The sequence below is a fragment of the Mus musculus genome, chromosome 4 (assembly GCF_000001635.26).
Source record: "Mus musculus strain C57BL/6J chromosome 4, GRCm38.p6 C57BL/6J".
Taxonomy (NCBI): Eukaryota; Metazoa; Chordata; class Mammalia; order Rodentia; family Muridae; genus Mus; species Mus musculus.
The window spans coordinates 111,526,346-111,548,734 of NC_000070.6; the positions used below are offsets into that span (position 1 = coordinate 111,526,346).

Genomic DNA, 22,389 nt, shown 5'->3' on the forward strand with positions numbered 1-22,389 from the left:
CCTGACCTTCGGAAGAGCAGTCGGGTGCTCTTACCCACTGAGCCATCTCACCAGCCCACAGTCTTTTAATATTAAATAGATGGAGAGGTAATTAGTCAACAATGGCTGGTCCTTAATGGTTCTAACCCAATGATTAAAACAGATAAAAACAAAGCATCCATCCAGCCTGTTCCTCAGCTGTCTGCTTCTCACATACCGATGTCTCGTCTCAGCTTGACTTTCCACTTATTTCTTACAGAGAATCTCCGTGAAGGGTCAGAAAAGAAGGTGATATTCATCACAGGGCGAGTCCACCCAGGGGAAACGCCATCTTCATTTGTGTGCCAAGGTAAGCTTGGGACCTCACAGATGTCCTGTACTGTGATGACCTTCAAGACATTGAGTTTACAGGCAAAGTCTTTATCTACCATGGCAGCTCACCTCAGTTCTCAGGCTGACATCCACTCAGTTTTTACGTGATAAATGCTTATTAGTGAAGAACATCATGGAAGAACAGATGACTGGATGGGTGGGTAAGTGATCAAGAGGAGCTGAGGGGAATTCTCTCGTTGTTTTATATGAAGAATGGCAATGAGATCACCACTCTCCAGCTTTCTTTGTCCTGAGCAACTGGCAGCAAGGCTGGCCCAAGCTAGATGTGTATTGGGGTAGAGGGATTATGAAACGGGGATATTGTCAACTCACTCACTTAATTCAGTCATTCACTCAACAAAATTTTACAAAATACCTACTATGAAAGAGGAAGTGTTTGCCTCAGACACCCAACAGTAAGATAATTTCTCTGCTTTGGTGGATTATGTTGTAATTGCATTTAAATGTATTGCCAAATATTTCATCTATAGAAGGTAATTAATCAGGTATCACAAATGTGGCTATAGTTAATAAATAATCCATAAACACAATGAGTGTATTGTACCCAGCAGTTTAAGAAGTAGACAATTACCCACTCCTTTGCAGTTGCAGACATTACCCACTCCTTTTCGATTCAGTGACCCAACCTCCCTCCCTTCCGTAGATAACCATGACCTTGATTTTTGTGGTTTGTCTTTTCCATCCTTAAGTTTAACTGTATTCATGAGCATCCTTAAACAATGTATGTCTTAGTTTTTCTGTTCTTGACCTTTGCACAACTGCCATCATTCTATATCCACCGAGGCTTGCTTTCTGCTTGATGTCCATGTGGGTGAGTAATGCCCCAGTTCGCATGCTTTTTCTCACTGTATTATATTCCATATCTGTCTGTAGCTCAATTTACTTACCTATTCCCCTGGTGATGAATAATTAAGTTGTTTACAATCTATTTTTCTTGAAAACAGTGCTATTTCAAATATTCTTACACTGTAATGTGTATGTGGACAAATACCTTATTCACATCACCAGTGTGCACATATAAACTCTTACCTAGGATGAATATCACAGACTTACAAGTGCTGGGTACTTTTCTTAGGAATATTCAACTTTGTGATGCCACCAGCCTTACTATCTCACATTCGTGCCAATATTGCATTCTTTTCCTCAAAGAACTGGGGATTGAACCTAGGCCCTTACCTATGCTAGGCAAACACTCTACCACCCAGCTTCAGCCCTAAACCTTTAAAAGAAAGGTTTATTTTGAGACAGGACCTCTTTAAGTTGCTGGGGCTGGCCTTGAACTTACTACCTAGGCCAGTAAGGCCTCAAGCTTGCAATCCTTCAGCTTCAGACTCCATAGTAGCTGTGCCCCGTTTCATTTGTACCTCTCATGTAAAGTAGTATATTGTACATATACTAAATACTATTCTAAACATTTCATATATTTTAGCTGTAGTTTATTATAATTATATTAATTTTCTATGTCACAGAAATTAACATTAGCTATGTTTTGACATGAGGAAACTGAAATTTGGGGAAATAATTTGTCTCCTTTCGATCTCGAGATGAGCAGGTGGCTAGAGGGGGTTTTAGAAAGCTTCTGAAGGTCATACAGGTCAAGGGCAATGGGATGCGGTAAAGTATATAGAGACTTGGATTCAGACAACCCTGAGGTCAAATACTGGCCAGATTACCTCCTTACAACACTGCATCAGTCCCCTCAAATGTAAAATGAAGCTAACAGAACTATCCAGGACAGCATTAAGAAGCTGGCAGGAGATGAATGTAAACACAACACCTAGTCTTATGCCTAGCACATAGCAGGCACTTGACAGGTGCCACCTCCCCCCTCCCATGGGAACCCCGAGAAGATGAAGTAGTAATCTACTTTGCAAACGCTCAAGCACTGTGCATATAAATGTGGGTTTCATTTTCCTGATCGCATTCTTCCCATGTTGTTTACCTATGATTGCTTCCCTCTCTTTTTCTGATGAGACAGAGTCTCGAGAGAGAATGTGACTGGCTCAGGGTCCAGCAGCTTGTCGAGTGGCATGGCTGGGCCCCAGTCACTACAGCTTACTCCTTCACTTTTGGCCCCCCAGCACTGTCCTTGCAATAACCTTCCCCAGCCTTTCCTGGGTCTGCCTACCCCTTTACTCCAAACCATCTGTCAGTTACTAAACTTGGCAGCAGATCTGTTCCCCCAGCCGATGGAAGGAAACTGCTTTGCCCTTGCTTGCAAAAAGGCAGTGAGTCTTACCATCAAGATCTTCATCTCTGGAAAATCAAAGCCCGGTGCCCACCATATCTGTGGGTGACACAGAAGGTCGTCATCCCATTTTGCAAAAGAGAACCTCGGGTGCTCCCTTTCCTGAACGAGAATCTTGGATGGCACTGACTTGGTGCACTAAGTGCTGACCTGAGTGCCTGCTCACTGTTTTCTCAAGATAAGCTCCAGCCTCCCCAGTATGGTGTCCACAGCCCACCAGGGTCTGGCTCTTGCTAGGCTCTCTGGTCTCATCCTCACAACAACGCAACCCCACACAGATTAATTGCAGAGCGCTAGTCTTCTAATACCTAGTCCTTGCCCCCACTACTCCTCTGCCATGGAAGTCACATCTTTGACACTTTGCAAACACTTCCTGTCTTTCACAGTTTATTTTAAGTGCCCCACCGCGGACCTCCATAACACACTCCCTCCAGCCTGCTGCTTTCTGCTTACATTGGAGATCTGAAAATTAGCATCATCAATAAAAGCCCTTTACTACTCCGATTCATTATGTCATCTATGCACATGTCTTTCCCATTTAAGCATGAGCTATTTAAGACTGGCTCTCCAATGGGCACTTTCCACATCTGTAAAACCATATTATCCTGTTCATTATCTGAGCCTATTGTGAGAAACAAAAGCTGTGTTGGCTCTGGGTTGCTAAAACTGAGTTCAGAAAGTGCTCAAGGTCACGCAGCCAGGAAGTAGCAAAGAGGAGCTTTGACCTTGGGTCGGGCCAGATCCCCTGCCTGTACCTGCTCCCCTGTTCCACTTGAGGCAGAGAGATGCTAGAAGGTCAAGTTTTATAGCTGGAAGAACACAGAATTATGACCACCCCACAGGCGATGTATACACTTTTCAGGCAGGGATGTGGATGCTCTGAGAACTAAGGTAGCTTACTTGAGGTACTACCACTACTCATTCATAATAATGGAATCCATCTCCAGCTTTAGCTTCCCATCTTTCCCTACCTCAGCATCTGTCCCTTGAGACATACAGCAATTCATCTTTTCTTAGGGCAGAACAAGGCAGGCATCATTACCCCTGCTTTTCTGCCTCCTTTGGGTTTGTATTCCATGGGGACAGCCTGAGTCAAGCCCCATAGGGTAGAGCTAAAGATTTATTTTCCATAGTCAGAGTCTGAGGCTTGGTACCTTTCCCCAGTCACCCTGGCTTCAGGGAAATGCAGGTCTGATGCCTGGAGGGATAGTGGCTGAGATCCTCTTTTCTTCTCCATTCGCTGGCTCAGTGACCTTGAGCAGGAAACAGACCTAGAAGCCTGGTTGTCTCCATCTGGCTGGGACCATAGTTCTCACTGGCGAGCTGCTACTGCACCTGCTTCTGGGAGTATAGTGGAGTTCTGTCGTCACAGGTGTCTGGAATGGGTTGTGTTAAAGATGACAGAGTTTAGGCTTTCTGAAGACCGTGTGGTTGAAGAAAGCTTACTATCACCCCACTTCATCTGTGGCCCCCGTGAGCCCAGGCTCTCCTCATTCTGTATTTAGAACAATTTGAGAGAACAAGGGTGCTCCCATGCTGCCCTGTGGTAGGGTGTGTGAAGCCTTAGTAGGCCTCTTAGTAGATGGAGAAATTGAATCTCAGCACAAACACTTATTACACCATGACCTTGAGAATGTCACAGAACCTTCCTGTACTTCAGCTTCATTATATCAAAAGGAAACACTAGGAATTCTGCCTCAGGGGGTTGATATAAAGACTAGCCTAGCTAACAACCACACCCATCTAGAATAGCCTCTGGAACATAGAGATAAGGAAATGTCTGCAGTGGGGAGGTGCGAGGGAGCATTAATGGACTACTTTGTAGGTTCCAGGCTCTCTGATTAGCATCGATTGCCTGTTTTTTCTACCCCTCACTATGAACCTGCCCTCAATGGCTCCAGAGCTCTGTGTCCTGCTCTGCCTTGATGTCCTGGGGAAGTCCTGATCTGAATCCCCTTCACCTGGAGCCTCTACTACAAGTTGGAAAGTTGACCAGAATCAGACCTAGATCTTGGTCTCTGACCCCTGGTCGAGGCAGTGCCTCTTTCCGAAACTCCCTGAGACTGTTGGCATTTTCTCAATTCAAAAAGGAATCTCCGTATGAGGAGCTCTCTGTCCCCTTCAGACACTCTTGTAGAATTGAGGAGCCCATCTTTACCAATTCTTCTGCCAGGAAGGCATGCCTCACTGTGGAGGGCAGTAAACATGGCTGAGGTTTGGAATTAAACAGACTTGGGTTTGAGTCCTAATACTTCTGCCTGCACATTAGGGTACCTTCTTCAAGGCTTCTGCTTTCTGAACCTCTGTATCTTTACCTCAAAATTGGGGATAATATCCTGTTTGAAATGCCCCTCACTATGGGTAGCTACTATCCCTGTTTTCCAGAGAAGTGAGTGGACACACTGAACATCACCTAGCAAGTTAGTGGTGGAATGGTGTTCCTGATCTGGAACTTGCTGTTTCCTGCCAAAATTCCCTCCAACTTAGGGCTAGCTAGCATATGTGTGTGTGTGTGTGTGTGTGTGTGTGTGTGTGTGTGTGTGTGTGTGTGTGTAAATGAAGAACTGGTCCTCTCAAGAAATCACTTTGTCAGGATTACTTTGTCAGGAAAAGAAGAGAAGGGAAGAAGGCTGTACACACACACACACACACACACACACACACACACACACAAAGAGGCATGTGTGCATCTATGTGACTGGGTGCACAAGTATACACACAGGCTCTCACATCACCCTTTCTCAGCCACCAATACCACCAGCCATCAGGACCCAGCACAACCTAAAATTTCCTACTATTTGTCCTCGCTGGCTCTGCTTTTATTCCCACATCTGTTCCTCCTTATTCTTTCTCTTCTCTGTCTCTGGTCCAATTAGCCTTACATCACAAGAGAAATGGAGCTTTCACTTTACATCTGTGATGTAGGCAGAGCCTAGCATGAAGGCAGAAGAATTGAATTTTGTGAAACCCCATGATTCCATAATTTGAGGACAATGAGCTTGACTGATGGCAGTGTGGGTTTAGCACAGTCAGGGAAGGTCTGGAGTGGCCTCAGTTGTACATGTGGTACCCTGGGCCCAGTGATACCTCTGCTGTCTTGCCGAGGGTCTGGGTTCTCCTCATTCCAAAATGCTGTCTCTAAGCAGACAACAGAAACAATAAACCTCACACAGAACTCTCTGGAGGGAAACTATGCCCACAGATGTAAATAATTCTCTAAAGCACATGCGAACAGTCATCTGGTTCTTTCTATCTTGGCATAACAGAAAAAGCACCAGTTTAAAGTCACCAGAACTAGGTCTAGATCTCATCTAGAACCCTACATGTGGTGTCACACTCTCTGACTTTGTTTCCCTGACTCTAAAATGGAGCCAGAAGTATTGCAAATTAGTTAAAATACTGAGTGCAGAGTTGTTATTGAGGGTCTGACTTCACTCATTTCACATTCATCTACTAAGCACCATCACTGTGCCAGACACCAAGGCATTCAGCCTGGAGGGAAGTCAGACAGATGCACAGGCAAGCCTTGATCGCTCAAGATTGCAGACTCAGGAAAGGTAGTTTTCCTTATTGTTCTAGACTCAGTTTCTATTTTGAGTTCACATTCTTCCAGACCTGTGGCTTAATCTCAGTCATTTCCAGCAGGGTTGATTGATTTGAACAAAGTGGAGATGTACTTGACAGCAGCCTCACCTCTGCATTCACTGGCTGCATCCTCATGATGCTCTAGGCTTTGGCCTCTCCAGAGCCCTTGGTGGTCAGCAGCATGTCAGATCCTGACTCGTCACTGCCAGGTGCCTTATATCTTCGAGGTCCTTCTCCACATCTATCCTGGCTGGCTGCCTGATTCTCACCTACCATTATTCTTTTCCTCCAGTACACTGTAGCTAAGGGTGCTCTCCAAAGTCAGGAATTGATCTGTGTCTTCACCGCTTTACACCTTACAGTGATTCTCTAGTGATAGCATCTATGTATCTATGTATCTATATATCCGTGTATCTGTGTATCTATGTATCTGTGTATCTATCTGTCTGTCTGTCTATCATATCTATATATAGAGAGATAGATTATATATGCATATATATATATATATATGTATATATGTTTTTAGACGATTGGGCTCTTTGCTTGCTTCTCCTATTTGTCATTCCTTCCCACCACCTATGTGTAAAACATTGAAAGCCATAACTAAAACAACACATGTACATGTTTACTCTATGCCAAACACATGGCTTGTATCAATTCATAATCTTGGTACTAAAACATAATAATTATTAATCTCTCATTTTTCACTGCTGGGGAAACTGAGGAATGGAGAGAGTGAGGCTACACAGCAATGAGTGGCTCCTGAGGAGGACTCAAACCTGGAGAGTCCAGTTTTTAGAGAATCTGCATTTTTAACACTAAAGTTAAGCCCCAGATGAAGAACTATGTGGTGTGAAGGAGGTCATCTTTTTTCTTGACACCAAGCCTTGGTGTAAGCATTTCTTTACTGTCCTGGAGCCTTTCATCCTGTTCATCCATCTTGCTGACCTTTTCTCCCCAGCCCCTTCTCACGAACCTCCTCCAATCTTGGTTGGGTCAAGAGCTTTGTCTAGGTTCTTCTTATTCTATGAAGCTTTCATTCGGGCCTTGGCTGGCTAGTAAGAGTGGACTTGGATCTTCTTGTGTATGGCTCCACTGCAAGAATATTGTGTTCATCTTAGAATGCTCAGTTCCTAAAGTGAGTGGCTATCAGTTCAACTAATCTCAGGCTTTTTTTTTTAATAATTAGGTATTTTCCTCATTTACATTTCCAATGCTATCCCAAAAGTCCCCCAAACCCTCCCCCCCCCACTCCCTTACCCATCCACTCCCACTTTTTGGCCCTGGCGTTCCCCTGTACTGGGGCATATAAAGTTTGCAAGTCCAATGGGCCTCTTTTTCCAATGATGGCAGACTAGGCCATCTTTTGATACATATGCAGCTAGAGTCAAGAGCTCCAGGGTACTGGTTAGTTCATAATGTTGTTCCACCTATAGGGTTGCAGATCCCTTCAGCTCCTTGGGTACTTTCTCTAGCTCCTCCATTGGGGGCCCTGTGATCCATCCAATAGCTGACTGTGAGCATCCACTTTTGTGTTTGCTAGGCCCCGGCATAGTCTCACAAGAGACAGCTATATCTGGGTCCTATCAGCACAATCTTGCTAGTGTATGCAATGGTGTCAGCGTTTGAAGGCTGATTATGGGATGGATCCCTGGATATGGCAGACTCTAGATAGTCAATTCTTTTGTCTCAGCTCCAAACTTTGTCTCTGTAACTCCTTCCATGGGTGTTTTGTTCCCAATTCTAAGAAGGGGCAAAATGTCCACACTTTGGTCTTTGTTCTTCTTGAGTTTCATGTGTTTTGCAAATTGTAACTTATATCTTGGGTATTCTAAGTTTCTGGGCTAATATTCACTTATCAGTGAGTACATTTCATTTGCGTTCTTTTGTGATTGGGTTACCTCACTCAGGATAATGCCCTCCAGGTCCAACTATTTGCCTAGAAATTTCATAAATTCATTCTTTTTAATAGCTGAGTAGTACTCCATTGTGTAAATGTACCACATTTTTTGTATCCATCCCTCTGTTGAGGGGCATCTGGGTTCTTTCCAGCTTCTGGCTCTTATAAATAAGGCTGCTATGAACATAGTGGAGCATGTTTCTTTCTTATTAGTTGGAACATCATCTGGATATATGCCCAGGAGAGGTATGGCAGGATCCTCTGGTAGTACCATGTCCAATTTTCTGAGAAACCGCCAGACTGATTTCCAGAGTGGTTGTACAAGCTTGCAATCCCACCAACAATGGAGGAGTGTTCCTCTTTCTCCACATCCTCGCCAGCATCTGCTGTCACCTGAAATTTTGATCTTAGCCATTCTGACTGGTGTGAGGTGGAATCTCAGGGTTGTTTTGATTTGCATTTCCCTGATGATTAAGGATGATGAACATTTTTTCAGTTGTTTCTCACCCATTCGGTATTCCTCAGGTGAGAATTCTTTGTTTAGCTCATTTTTTAATGGGGTTATTTGATTTTCTGGAGTCCACCTTCTTGAGTTTTTTATATATATTGGATATTACTCCTCTATTTGATTTAGGATAGGTAAAGATCCTTTCCCAATCATTGGTGGCCTTTTTGTCTTATTGACGGTGTCTTTTGCCTTACAGAAGCTTTGAAGTTTCATGAGGTCCCATTTGTCAATTCTCGATCTTAAAGCACAAGCCATTGCTCTTATATTTAGGAATTTTTCCCCTTACCAATATCTTCGAGGCCTTTCCCTACTTTCTCCTCTATAAGTTTCATTGTCTCTGGTTTTATGTGGAGCTCCTTGATCCACTTAGATTTGACCTTAGTACAAGGAGATAGGAATGGATCAATTTGCATTCTTCTACATGATAACCACCAGTTGTGCTAGCACCATTTGTTGAAAATGCTGTCTTTTTTCCACTGGATGGTTTTAGCTCCCTTGTCGAAGATCAAGTGACCATAGGTTCTTAAACGCGTTCTCACGACCGGCCAGGAAGAACACAACAAACCAGAATCTTCTGCGGCAAAACTTTATTGCTTACATCTTCAGGAGCAGGAGCGCAAGCCCCAAACCCCAAAAACGAAAGCCCCCAAAAATGAAAGCGAAACCCCGTCCCTATTTAGGAGAGTTATCCTTCGCCTAGGACGCATCACTCCCTGATTGGCTGCAGCCCATGGCCGAGTTGACGTCATGGGAAAGGCAGAGTACATGTAGTGGAAAAATACCCTTGGCACATGCGCAGATTATTTGTTTACCACTTAGAACACAGCTGTCAGCGCCATCTTGTGACGGCGAATGTGGGGGCGGCTCCCAACATCTCCCCCTTTCCTTTTAATAAGAGCAATAGGCCACCCATATTAATGAGAGTGGAGATAGAGGTCAAATCCCCAGTGTGCAGGTAAAGGAGCCATGTACAGGATTAGCTCTTAGGCTCACAGGCTTTTACCCAGAGCAACCCTGACCTGCTCCCGTGTCGTTTTGCCTGGAGAGAAGGACACTTGGACACTCAACCTTCTTGAAAGATGACATGTCTCCCTAGAATAGGCTCATATATGCCGCAGAGCCCTTCTACTGCAGTGCTTAGCCGTGCAACTCTCTCGGGCTGCTGAAGCACACTCACTCTATCCCGTGCAATGAGACTAGCCTCGTGGGATGCAAGAGCTGAGTGGCCAGCGACCTATTGCCTAAGCATAGATATATCAGGGGAAGCACCATGTTCTAGAGCTGCAAGCGCCTGGGCAATAACCACCTTGTCTCTCCTAGTTTGGGCCTTAAGCTTACAGACCAACCAAAGAAGCAACACTAATCCACAGCAAAGTGTATCTCCAAATAATATCAATCCTACCCATTCTTTAAAGAAGGGAAATGCTGAGGAGATCCAATTGGGTAATCCTTTGGTCAGGGACAGGTCCAAGCGCGTGGAGTTGACCTGAAGTCTCAATTCCCGAAGGATCTGTTCAAATTTAGCCGTCCAATTCTGTAACATATACTGAAAAAGACTTTTTGACAAATTAGCTGCCCTAGTAAATTTCTCATACTGAATGGAAGTAACACACAATCCCGGAAACTTTTTGTTCACATCCCAGCTGAGCTATTTGCCATAATACATCTAGTTGTTTCTGGACAAGATCTATGAGTTGATTAACCAGCATGAGACCACCCTGTATCTTGACATTAGCTGAGGCCTGTTTATCTATGACTGTAGTCACTGAGGCTGACAAAGTGTTAATGGTGTCAGTCGTCTGGACCTGTCCAGACAGAGCCAAGGCTGTCTGAATCAAGGCTAAACCCAGTTCCTAGTTAGTGATAAAAAAGCAGGGGAATACTTGAGCATTATACATCACCGTCATTAGGAGTGGAAATGTCGACATTATCCCCCAACGCTGCTCTCTCTTTATTATTGACGCCCTGGACATCATCAAGACGAGGGACATCAGTATTCCCTTGGTCAGTCTGGATTTTTCGGGTGAGTCTTTCTGGTATCCAAAATGGGTTGTCTTCATTCTGTGGGAAAACACAGATAGCTCCCCTGGATCTTATCAAAATAGGATCCGGGCCATACCATTTATTATCAAGGACATTTTTCCATTTAACCATCTCATTGGGCCTATCTGGCTCTGAACAATGACGTTCAGCCGCAGTATGGCCATGAGCATCAATATTTAAAAAATTGAGTGTAAAGAGTGCCATAGACACAGACACTCTTGGTACTCGGGGTAGAGTCTCCTCAATTCCCCTCTTCTGTTTTATAAGATAGGCTTTGAGGGTGCGATGCGCACGCTCAACAATACCCTGTCCTTGAGGGTTGTATGGAAGTCCAGTCAGGTGGGTCACGTCCATCTGACGGCAGAACTGCTGGAATTTTTGAGATGTATAAGCTGGTCCATTATCAGTCTTAAGGAGTTTGGGTTTCCCCCAAGCACTCCATGCCTCAAGGCAATGTTGAATCACATGTGAGGCCTTTTCACCTGTTAAAGGTGTGGCAAACATTACACCAGAGCAGGTGTCAATAGAAACATGTAAATATTGATTTCTCCCAAAGGAGGAAATATGCGTGACATCCATTTGCCAGACCTGTAATGGCCTGACGCCACGAGGGTTTACCCCTACATGAGTAGATAAAATTTGACAACAATCTAAAGGCATTATTAAGTAATCAGAATCACTTTCAGTAGAACCAATCCCTCTGGCGGCTCAAGGAATACCAGAGGAAGGAAAACAGCCATGTAGGCTTGGCAAAATTATTAGTTGAGCTATTTTGTCCCCTTGTGATATAGAAAAGACAACTTGAGGACAAGAACAGAGAACCTGAAGTTCCCCTTTATAATCCTGATCTACAACTCCAGGGTGGACAATAAGACCTTGTAGGCTGCAAGAGCCTGCCTCTGTCATACTGGCCACAAAATCTGAGAAGGACTCCTAAGGTCCCTGGACGATCTTTGTTAATTGTCCAGTGGCTTTACCTGCTCGGGAGAGCGCCTTCCAGGCCCTAATAGCCTTTTCATCTGATTCAGAACTATTAAGAACTGGCTCCTTGAACTCACCTAGTGATGAGTATAGGCTCCTTCTCCTAGAAACCTCCGCTGATTGATCTTTTTTCTTTTCTTTTTCCTTCTCCTTCCTTCCAATCTCTCCCCAGGTATTCTTACCTGACCTAAACTTTTCCTCGGGTTCAAGACCCGTGGAAAGGCCTGTATACTTATTTTGTGTACCATATTTCCTCTTTGCTCCTACTCTCTCTCCCCGCTTTACTTCTGATAGATTGTCCTGAATTTCATCTAGAATTTTCAGCCCTATCTTAATCACTTGATAACATGTGAAAAAGAACAAAAGGGCTCCTAACACTAGAAAAAGTTCAAGGCCAAACATACCTTGTAAAGCTATTTCCCACTTTACTTCTGATAGACTGTCTTGACTTTCCTTAGAAAGTTCAAGACCAGACTTACCTTGTAAAGCTGTACTCACTGGTACTCCTGTTCCCCAGCTGAAGAGTTCTGAATTCATGCAGTTGAATCCTTCTCAACAGTCTGTTTTACGGGAACCTTCGTTACCATGATCCGCAGTTCTGGTTCCGGAATGAGGGATCTTCCTTGCGCCGGTGATGGTTAACTCCTGTCCCGAGTTTTCTTGTATTTTCTCCTCCCGGGTTTTTTTTTCCCGGATTTTCTCGTCCCGGATTTCGGCACCAACTCTTAAATGCGTTCTCACGACCGGCCAGGAAGAACACAACAAACCAGAATCTTCTGCGGCAAAACTTTATTGCTTACATCTTCAGGAGCAGGAGCGCAAGCCCCAAACCCCAAAAACGAAAGCCCCCAAAAACGAAAGCGAAACCCCGTCCCTATTTAGGAGAGTTATCCTTCGCCTAGGACGCATCACTCCCTGATTGGCTGCAGCCCATGGCCGAGTTGACGTCATGGGAAAGGCAGAGTACATGTAGTGGAAAAATACCCTTGGCACATGCGCAGATTATTTGTTTACCACTTAGAACACAGCTGTCAGCGCCATCTTGTGACGGCGAATGTGGGGGCGGTTCCCAACAATAGGTGTGTGGGTTCATTTCTGGGTCTTCAATTCTATTCCATTGGTCTACTTTTCTGTCGTTATACCAGTACCATGCCTTTTTTTTTAATTAGGTATTTTCCTCGTTTACATTTTCAATGCTATCCCAAAGTTCCCCCATACCCACCCACCCCCATCCCCTACGCACCCACTCCCCCTTTTTGGCCCTGGCGTTCCCCTGTACTGGGGTATATAAAGTTTACAAGTCCAATGGGCCTCTCTTTGCAGTGATGGCCGACTAGGCCATCTTTTGATACATATGCAGCTAGAGTCAAGAGCTCCCGGGTACTGGTTAGTTCATATTGTTGTTCCACCTATAGGGTTGCAGTTCCCTTTAGCTCCTTGGGTAATTTCTCTAGCTCCTCCATTGGGGGCCCTGTGACCCATCCAATAGCTGACTGTGATCATCCACTTCTGTGTTTGCTAGGCCCCGGCATAGTCTCACAGGAGAGAGCTATATCTGGGTCCTTTCAGCAAAATCTTGCTAGTGTATGCAATGGTGTCAGCATTTGGAAGCTGATTATGGGATGGATCCCTGCATATGGCAATCACTAGATGGTCCATCCTTTCATCACAGCTCCAAATTTTGTCTCTGTAACTCCTTCCATGGGTGTTTTTTTGTTGTTGTTGTTGTTGTTTTTTAAATCACAATTGCTCTGTAGTAAAGCTTTAGGTCAGGCATGGTGATTCCACCAGAGGTTCTTTTATCCCTGAGAAGAGTTTTGCTATCCTAGATTTTTTGTTATTCCAGATGAATTTGCAGATTGTTCTTTCTAATTCGTTGAAGAATTGAGTTGGAATTTTGATGGAGATTGCATTGAATCTGTAGATTGCTTTTGGCAAGATAGCCATTTTTACAATGTTGATCCTGCCAATCCATGAGCATGGGAGATCTTTCCATCTTCTGAGATCTTCTTTAATTTCTTTCTTTAGAGACTTGAAGTTCTTATCATACAGATCTTTCACTTCCTTAGTTAGAGTCACGCCAAGGTATTTTATATTATTTGTGACTATTGAGAAGGGTGTTGTTTCCCTAATTTCTTTCTCAGCCTGTTTATTCTTTGTGTAGAGAAAGGCCATTGACTTGTTTGAGTTAATTTTATATCCAGCTACTTCACCGAAGCTGTTTATCAGGTTTAGGAGTTCTATGGTGGAATTTTTAGGGTCACTTATATATACTATCATATCATCTGCAAAAAGTGATATTTTGACTTCTTCTTTTCCAATTTGTATCCCCTTGATCTCCTTTTGTTGTTGAATTGCTCTGGCTAGGACTTCAAGTACAATGTTGAATAGGTAGGGAGAAAGTGGGCAGCCTTGTCTAGTCCCTGATTTTAGTGGGGATTGCTTCCAACTTCTCTCCATTTACTTTGATGTTGACTACTGGTTTGCTGCAGATAGCTTTTATCATGTTTAGGTATGGTCCTTGAATTCCTGATCTTTCCAAGACTTTTATCATGAATATGTGTTGAATCTTGTCGAATACTTTTTCCGCGTCTAACGAGATGATCATGTGGTTTTTGTCTTTGAGTTTGTCTATATAATGGATTACATTGATGGAATTTTGAATATTAAACCATCCCTGCATCCCAGGAATAAAACCTACTTGGTCAGGATGGATGATTGTTTTAATGTGTTCTTGGATTCGGTTGACGAGAATTTTTTTGAGTATTTTTGCATCGATATGCATAAGGGAAATTGGTCTGAAGTTCTCTATCTTTGTTGGATCTTTCTGTGGTTTTGGTATCAGAGTAATTGTGGCTTCATAGAATGAGTTGGGTAGAGAGAGTACCTTCTACTTCTATTTTGTGGAATAGTTTATGCAGAACTGGAATTAGATCTTCTTTGATGGTCTGATAGAACTCTGCACTAAACCCATCTGGTCCTGGGCTTTTTTTGGTTGGGAGACCATTAATAACTGCTTCTATTTCTTTAGAGGATATCGGACTGTTTAGATCATTAACCTGATCTTGATTTAACTTTGGTACCTGGTATCTGTCTAGAAATTTGTCCATTTCATCCAGGTTTTCCAGTTTTGTTGAGTATAGCCTTTTGTAGAAGGATCTGATGGTGTTTTGGATTTCTTCAGGGTTTGTTGTTATGTCTCCCTTTTCATTTCTGATTTTGTTATTTAGAATGCTGTCCCTGTGCCCTCTAGTGAGTCTGGCTAAGGGTTTATCTATCTTGTTGATTTTCTCAAAGAACCAGCTCCTCCTTTGGGTGATTCTTTGAATAGTTCTTCTTGTTTCCACTTGGTTGATTTCACCCCTGAGTTTGATTATTTCCTGCCATCTACTCCTCTTGGGTGAATTTGCTTCCTTTTGTTCTAGAACTTTTAGGTGTGTTGTCAAGCTGCTAGTGTGTGCTCTTTCTAGTTTCTTTTTGGAGGCACTCAGAGCTATGAGTTTCCCTCTTAGAAATGCTTTCATAGTGTCCCATAAGTTTGGGTATGTTGTGGCTTCATTTTCATTAAACTCTAAAAAAATATTTAATTTCTTTCTTTATTCCTTCCTTGACCAAGGTATCATTGAGAAGAGTGTTTTTCATTTTCCATGTGAATGTTCGCTTTTCATTATTTATGTTGTTATTGAAGATCAGCCTTAGTCCATGGTGCTCTGATAGGATGCATGGGACGATTTCAATATTTTTGTATCAGTTGAGGCCTGTTTTGTGACCAATTATATGGTCGATTTTGGACAAGGTACCATGAGGTGCTGAGAAGAAGGTATATCCTTTTGTTTTAGGATAAAATGTTCTGTAGATATCTGTTAAGTCCATTTGTTTCATCACTTCTGTTAGTTTCATTGTGTCCCTGTTTAGTTTCTGATTCCATGATCTGTCCAATGATGAAAGTGGTGTGTTGAAGTCTCCCACTATTATTGTGTGAGGTTCAATGTGTGCTTTGAGCTTTACTAAAGTTTCTTGAATGAATGTGGCTGCCCTTGCATTTGGAGCATAGATATTCAGAATTGAGAGTTCCTCTTGGAGGATTTTACCTTTGATGAGTATGAAGTGTCCCTCCTTGCCTTTTTTGATAACTTTGGGTTGGAAGTCAATTTTATTCGATATTAGAATGGCTCCTCCAGCTTGTTTCTTCAGACCATTTCCTTAGAAAATTGTTTTCCAGCCTTTCACTCTGAGGTAGTGTCTGTCTTTTTCCCTGAGATGGGTTTCCTGGTTTCCTGTAAGCAGCAGAATGTTGGGTCCTGTTTATGTAGCCAGTCTGTTAGTCTATGTCTTTTTATTGGGGAATTGAGTCATTGATATTAAGGGATATTAAGAAAAAGTAATTGTTGCTTCCTATTATTTTTGTTTTTAGAGTTGGCATTCTGTTCTTGTGGCTGTCTTCTTTTGGTTTGTTGAGGGATTACTTTCTTGCTTTTTCTAGGGCGTGGTTTCCATCCTTGTATTGCTTTTTTCTGTTATTATCCTTTGAAGGGCTGGATTCGTGGAAAGATAATGTGTGAATTTTGTTTTGTCGTAGAAAATTTTGGTTTCTCCATCTATGGTAATTGAGATTTTGGCCGGGTATAGTAGCCTGGGCTGGCATTTGTGTTCTCTTGGGGTCTGTATAACATCTGTCCAGGATCTTCTGGCTTTTATAGTCTCTGGTGAAAAGTCTGGTGTAATTCTGATAGGCCTGCCTTTATATGTTACTTGACCTTTCTCCCTTACTGCTTTTAATATTCTCTCTTTATTTAGTCCATTTGTTGTTCTGATTATTATGTGTTGGGAGGAATTTCTTTTCTGGTCCAGTCTATTTGGAGTTCTGTAGGCTTCTTGTATGTTCATGGGCATCTTTTCTTTAGGTTTGGGAAGTTTTCTTCTATAATTTTGTTGAAGATATTTGCTGGTCCTTAAAGTTGAAAATCTTTATTCTCATCTACTTCTATTATCCGTAAGTTTGGTCTTCTCATTGTGTCCTGGATTTCCTGGATGTTTTGAGTGAGGATCTTTTTGCATTTTGTATTTTCTTTGATTGTTGTGCTGATGTTCTCTATGGAATCTTCTGCACCTGAGATTCTCTCTTCCATTTCTATAGTTCCAGATTTCTTTCCTAGGTTTTCTATCTCCAGCGTTGCTCACTTTGGGTTTTCTTTATAATGTCTACTTCCCTTTTTAGGTCTTGGATGGTTTTATTCAATTCCATCACCTGTTTGGTCATGTTTTCTTGCAATACTTTAAGGGATTTTTGTGCTTCCTCTTTAAGGTCTTCTACCTGTTTAGCAGTGTTCTCCTGTATTTCTTTAAGTGAGTTATTAAAGTCCTTCTTGATGTCCTCTATCATCATCATGAGATATGCTTTTAAATCTGGGTCTAGTTTTTCAGATGTGTTGGGGTGCCCAGGACTGGTGGGGTGGGAGTTCTTCGTTCTGATGATGGTGAGTGGTCTTGGTTTCTGTTAGTAAGATTCTTACGTTTGCCTTTCGCCATCTGATAATCTCTGGAGCTAGTTGTTGTAGTTGTCTCTGGTTAGATCTTGTTCCTCAGGTGTTTATGTTAGCCTCTATTAGCAGACCTGGGAGACTAGCTCTCTCCTGAGTTTCAGTGTTCAGAGTACTCTCTGCAGGTAGGCTCTCCTCTTGCAGGGAAGGTGCCCAGATATCTGGTGTTCGAACCTGCCTTTTGGCAGAAGTTGTGATCCACTCACAGATGTCTTAAGATCCCATGGAGGGTCCTGTGTATACCTTACGGGTGTCAGCAGACTCCACGCCCAAGGTACCCCTGTGCCTGCATGGACTGGAAGGGACTTGTGCCCCTGATCAGGCCGGGTTTTCTGCTTCCCTAATTAATGCAGTCTCAGGTCCCACACGATTAGATTGGAGCAGACCGCTGTGTTCCACTCACCAGAGGTCTTAAGATCCCGTGGCGCGTCTTGTGGGTAGCTTGCAGGTGTAAGCCGACTCCATGCTACCCCGGTGCTGGCCAGACCGGAAGGGCATCTCAGGCTTTGTAAGGAATGATCCATCAATAAGCATTTCTTTCTTACTCCTTTATAAAGAACATTTAGTTTTCTTATTTAGAATTTTAGGTACTCGTGTGTGAGCTGTACACAGACAGCCTGGTCCCTGGTCGAGTACAGGCCTTGAACCCTGGTGACCCTGTGGGCAGTGACTTCTGCCTGCATGGCATGGCAGGTGTTTGGCCATGCCCCCTGGGCCCCTGACTTCTGTCAGGGGCTACAGCGGCCCTAAGCCCCCTGCAGAGAAATGTGTTACCATCAGTCACATAGGAGAAGCACCAAGCCTTCCCACATGCAAATAAGGTTTCCCCAAAGTTCTCAGACCAAGCCAATAAGAAATACCTGTTGTCAAACCCTGACCCACCCCAAATCTGTATATAGGACTCATACCCAGATTAAAGGTGTGCGAAAACTTCTTGTACTCTGCTTCTGTCCTAAGAGCTGTAACACTTGGGAAGAAGTCTGCTCTCCTGAGATGCTCCACTACACTCCTCACTGGTTCAAAGTAACCTAGTAACTGGGACGGCATGACAGAGACAGAGATGGAGCCAACGGCAGCAGCAGAAGCAGCATAAATTACTTCCCCTCCCTGATTGCACTCCCCTCCCCCCCCCCTTGCCAGAACTCTCACACACACCTGGCTGGGCCACAGATCTCTGAGGAAAACCTCTGGTACACACAGGCCCACACTTGTGTGTGTGTGTGTGTGTGTGTGTGTGTGTGTGTGTGTGTGTATGTGTAGTTCATGAGTGAAGGTGGCAATGGAAACCAGAGGCACCAAAAGTCCCTACCTTTAGAAATTCAGGCAGGGTATGAGTCACTTGATGTGGGTGTTTGGAACCACACCTATGTCCTCTGCAAGAGCAATATGTTCCCTTAACTGCTGAGCCATCTCTCCAGCTCCATCCCTAGGCATTTCTTAAGACCCTTAACGGGCAAAGTCCTGAGCCACACGTTCTGAGAGAAATAAAGACAATGAAGATAAGGTTTGATTGAATATAAGACTGAGCTGGAAAAGCCCATCCTGGCTAGCTGGAGATTGGCATCAGGCAAGAGTCTCTGCACCTAACTTTAATTTTAGATCTTCAGCCACTTCCCTTCTCTCCCCAACTTTTCTGTTGTCCTATTTTCCCCAATCTTGATGATATCTGTTAAAGGAAAGGAGGTGGCAAAGTCATGTTTAAGACTGGTGCCATAGAGACTATTGGTCTCTCCCAGTGAGATGGGGGCCATCCCTCTTCATTTGACAGACTAGGAAGCATCCTTCCATTGAAATGAGAAAACTGTTCAGAGGAAGCTCTCAACACTTACAGCCAAAAATCAGCTAAGATTCTAATATAAGTCCCTAGGTCGTTTCTGCTCCCTGGATACCTCTGCTCACTCTGTTCATGTAGAGCTTTTGACTATGCCCAGACATGGTTGCTTCTCCATGTTTCCTTTCTCTGACATTCCTTCTCACTGTGCTTCACTTCCTGCTACTCTACCATCATAAGGGGCCCTCTACTCAGAACCTCCTTAGCCCTTCTTTGTCTCATCAAACCTCTGGGAAATTTAGCTTGGTCCTCTTCTAGAACTCATTCTATCAAGTCATAAACAGAGGAAGGGAGGGAGCGAGGTAGGGAAAGAGAAGGAGAGAGAGAGGGAGGAAGGGAGGGAGAGAGAGAAAGAGGCAGAGAGAATCTGATGACTCTGCTCTTATGATATGAGCAGTTGTAGTCTGGGGAAGTGGATCAGGCAGTACATTGCTTGCCTTGCAAACAGAAGGACTTGTGTTTGATTCCTAGCAAATGTGGAGTTGGTGGGTTGAGGAGATATAAAGAAGGGTGAGTGGAAAGGATTCTTGTTTGGTTGATTCTAGCTTAGAGCTAAGAGCTAAGTCTAAAATTTACCTTCTCATTGCCCCAAGTCCACCTTTAAAAGTGAGCTCTGGATGGCCCTATTCTGTCTGGCTTTGTTTTCTCTCATTCTTTTATTAGGTGTCTAATTGGCAGCTCAATTAATCTGCTCATCTGTGAAGGAGGTGAGCACCTCCATTTCCAGAAGCCGTTCTCTAACGCAGCATAGCCCAGCCCTGAGCACTGGCTGGCTCCTTGATGGAGGGCTGCCCCGGGAGCCAGGGTCAATTAGCGGACAGATTAAGCAATTATTAGCTCCTAACAAGGGCGCCTGGCATCATTACCCTGCCTGTTTATTGGCAAGCTGCAACTCTAATATGAGGACCAACAAATAAATTAGGGCATCTGGTCCACTGCAGCATCGGTTGAGAAGTAAATGATGTCCAACTGGCCCTCGGCTGCCCATGGATTCTCAGCCTGGCATAATGAAAAGCCTGAGATGTCCCTTGCTGGTCACAGCAGCTTTGGAATGATCTCTGAAGTGATTTATCATTTCAAGAGCTAAGTGTCTGCTGCTGGGCACATGAAATGTTCTTAGTTACCCTGCTGTCTTCCTCATGCCTCCAAGACCTATAAGGGCCCAGTTTAGAGACTCTCTTAGTCAACAAGAGACATGCCTCCTCTACATTTGGGAGACTCCTGTCACTTTATAACATTACACCAATTTCATGAATTGTCAGAACAGTATTTTGACTATATGTTCAAGTCTCCAGTAAAGTAGACACATGGAACAGAGAGGGTAGGGTAGGTCTGAGAGCTGTTTGCATTCCAACCTCTTTCTTATTGGATGGATGCAGCCCATCACCAGGATATTAGAGAGAATACTTCAGGAAGACCCAACCATGTTTTATGTGATAAGAGCGCCCTCCTGAGTTTGTTGATGTTATCTAGGGCCCTACAAGACCCAGTTCAAATGCTTGGAAATCCTCTTTGCTTGCTCCGCATGAAGTGTTTTTCCCTCTTGTCCATAGGACTCAATGCTATATGTCTTGAGCTGACTTTCCTAAGAACCAGATATACATTTGAACAATCCATTGGGAAACACCTAGACATATACTAATATATCCATAATCACACATAGACAGCTGACAGAGGCCAATAGTCACTGGCCTTCTTATTGTTTTGGTTTTTTGGGGGGGGGGTTGTTTGTTTGTTTTTGTTTTTTGTTTTTTGTTTTTGACTAAGAAAAATGTACCCCTTCTCCTTGAAACCGTTTGAGGCTAACCCAGGTGTGTCTCTCTCCCTAGGAATCATCGACTTCCTTGTAAGTCAGCATCCAATTGCCCGTGTCCTACGAGAACATTTAGTCTTCAAGATTGCTCCAATGCTCAACCCTGATGGAGTTTACCTGGGCAACTACAGGTGAGGAACTGGGGATAATGTGTGGAAGCAGGAAGTCAGAGAATAGAGGTATGGAAACAAGAAGAAACCAGGTAATACATTTTGAGAAAGAATTTCCAGACTAACCATTAGAGGAAATTTAAAAATTATAGGAAATTTTACTCTACCTCCTGAGTGAAGCTAATGTCCTTGACTATTTATAGACAACTACCCAAAGTCACTTGCTGAAGTTTTTCTGAACAGGCTGCTGGACTGAGAGAAGCAATATTAATTTTAGCACCTACTTCCTCCATGACCTTGAGAGATTCACTTTTCCTCTCTGATGCCCAATTTCTCTTCTGTAAGACACTAATTCCCCAGCAGGATGGTTGTATCAGAAGTAATGATGGGAAGGAACATGCTTTGCAGAATCCCAGAGGGTGGTTATAATGATCCCTGACAGTTTCCTGTGTTTCTCCCTGGAAACTGTTAATGAAGGAGAACAGCAACCCAGATCACATGGGCAGTACTTCTCTTTGGATGGACATACCACCCAGCCATACTCCACTTGTGTGCCATATCTTGAATGCTCTTTCTCCAATCATAGAACCATCATTTACAGCCTAAAATCCTACTGCCCAGGGGATCATTTGCCAAAGAACATTGGGTTCTTAGAGATAGACAGTCTTATTATCCTTATTTCACAGCTGTAACAACTGACTCACCCAAAGCCACTTAGCCAGAGATAATTGACAGTCTAACTTCGCTGCCCAAATGACAGGACTTTAGATTACATGAGGTCCACAAACTTTAAGACAAAAGCCAACTTCCCAGCTTTGCATGTAAGTCTTACTGTGATCTAAAAACTGGCTTTAGTTTGCCTCAGTCTCTTACCTTTCAGAGATATTCCTCTGACTTCTCCAAACAAAGCCTCTTGTCTTGGATAAGCATGTTGGCTCCTGCGACTTTCCCTTCATGACAGGGCTTTCTTTGTAGAACCATCTTCCTTATTCACCGTCTAACTCTCTTGACAACTCAGCTTATGTCCATTATCTAGGAACCATTCCCTCAAGCTCCCTGCCCTCTGCCCCCCAAAAGAAGTAGCAACCTCCTTCTGGGTCCTCAAAGGCCTGCCTATTGAAAAAAGAACAAGAAGCCAATCAATCATGAGAATTCATTGCTACAGCTTTGGAGGGTGTTCATAAACCGTACTGGACTTCAGGTCTCCAGAACACAGGGCAGCCTTTGTGTTCTCACTATCTGGCAGCAGGCATTAGCAAATAATAGATGTTGAAGAAATGTTTGATGAATGTAAGTGAATGAAAGAGATGGCTTTAGTGATGAAGAAAGGAAACAGATTGGACTTTCCTAAGGCCCTTGGCTTCATTGGAATATAAGATCTTGCCACAACCAGGTAGGCCCATTTTACACAGGGCTGCTTTACTAAATCCTTAAAACCATGGAAATTAGGTCCACAGG

At 43.5% G+C, this 22,389-nt stretch overlaps 1 protein-coding gene across 8 annotated transcripts in view; it reads left to right on the top strand.

Moving 5' to 3' along the window:
* Nucleotides 1-22,389, top strand: part of Agbl4 (ATP/GTP binding protein-like 4) — a 1,266,676-nt gene that overhangs the window by 1,128,697 nt on the left and 115,590 nt on the right. For 7 of the 8 annotated variants that reach the window (XM_011240653.3, XM_011240654.3, XM_011240652.3 and 4 more), the window contains 2 exons: nucleotides 239-328; nucleotides 20,838-20,952. In XM_011240653.3, the coding sequence (XP_011238955.1) occupies nucleotides 239-328; nucleotides 20,838-20,952 (205 nt within the window). Of the gene's footprint in view, nucleotides 1-238; nucleotides 329-375; nucleotides 1,184-20,837; nucleotides 20,953-22,389 lie in introns of those variants that run through there. The other variant, XM_011240656.3, reaches the window with a different exon arrangement.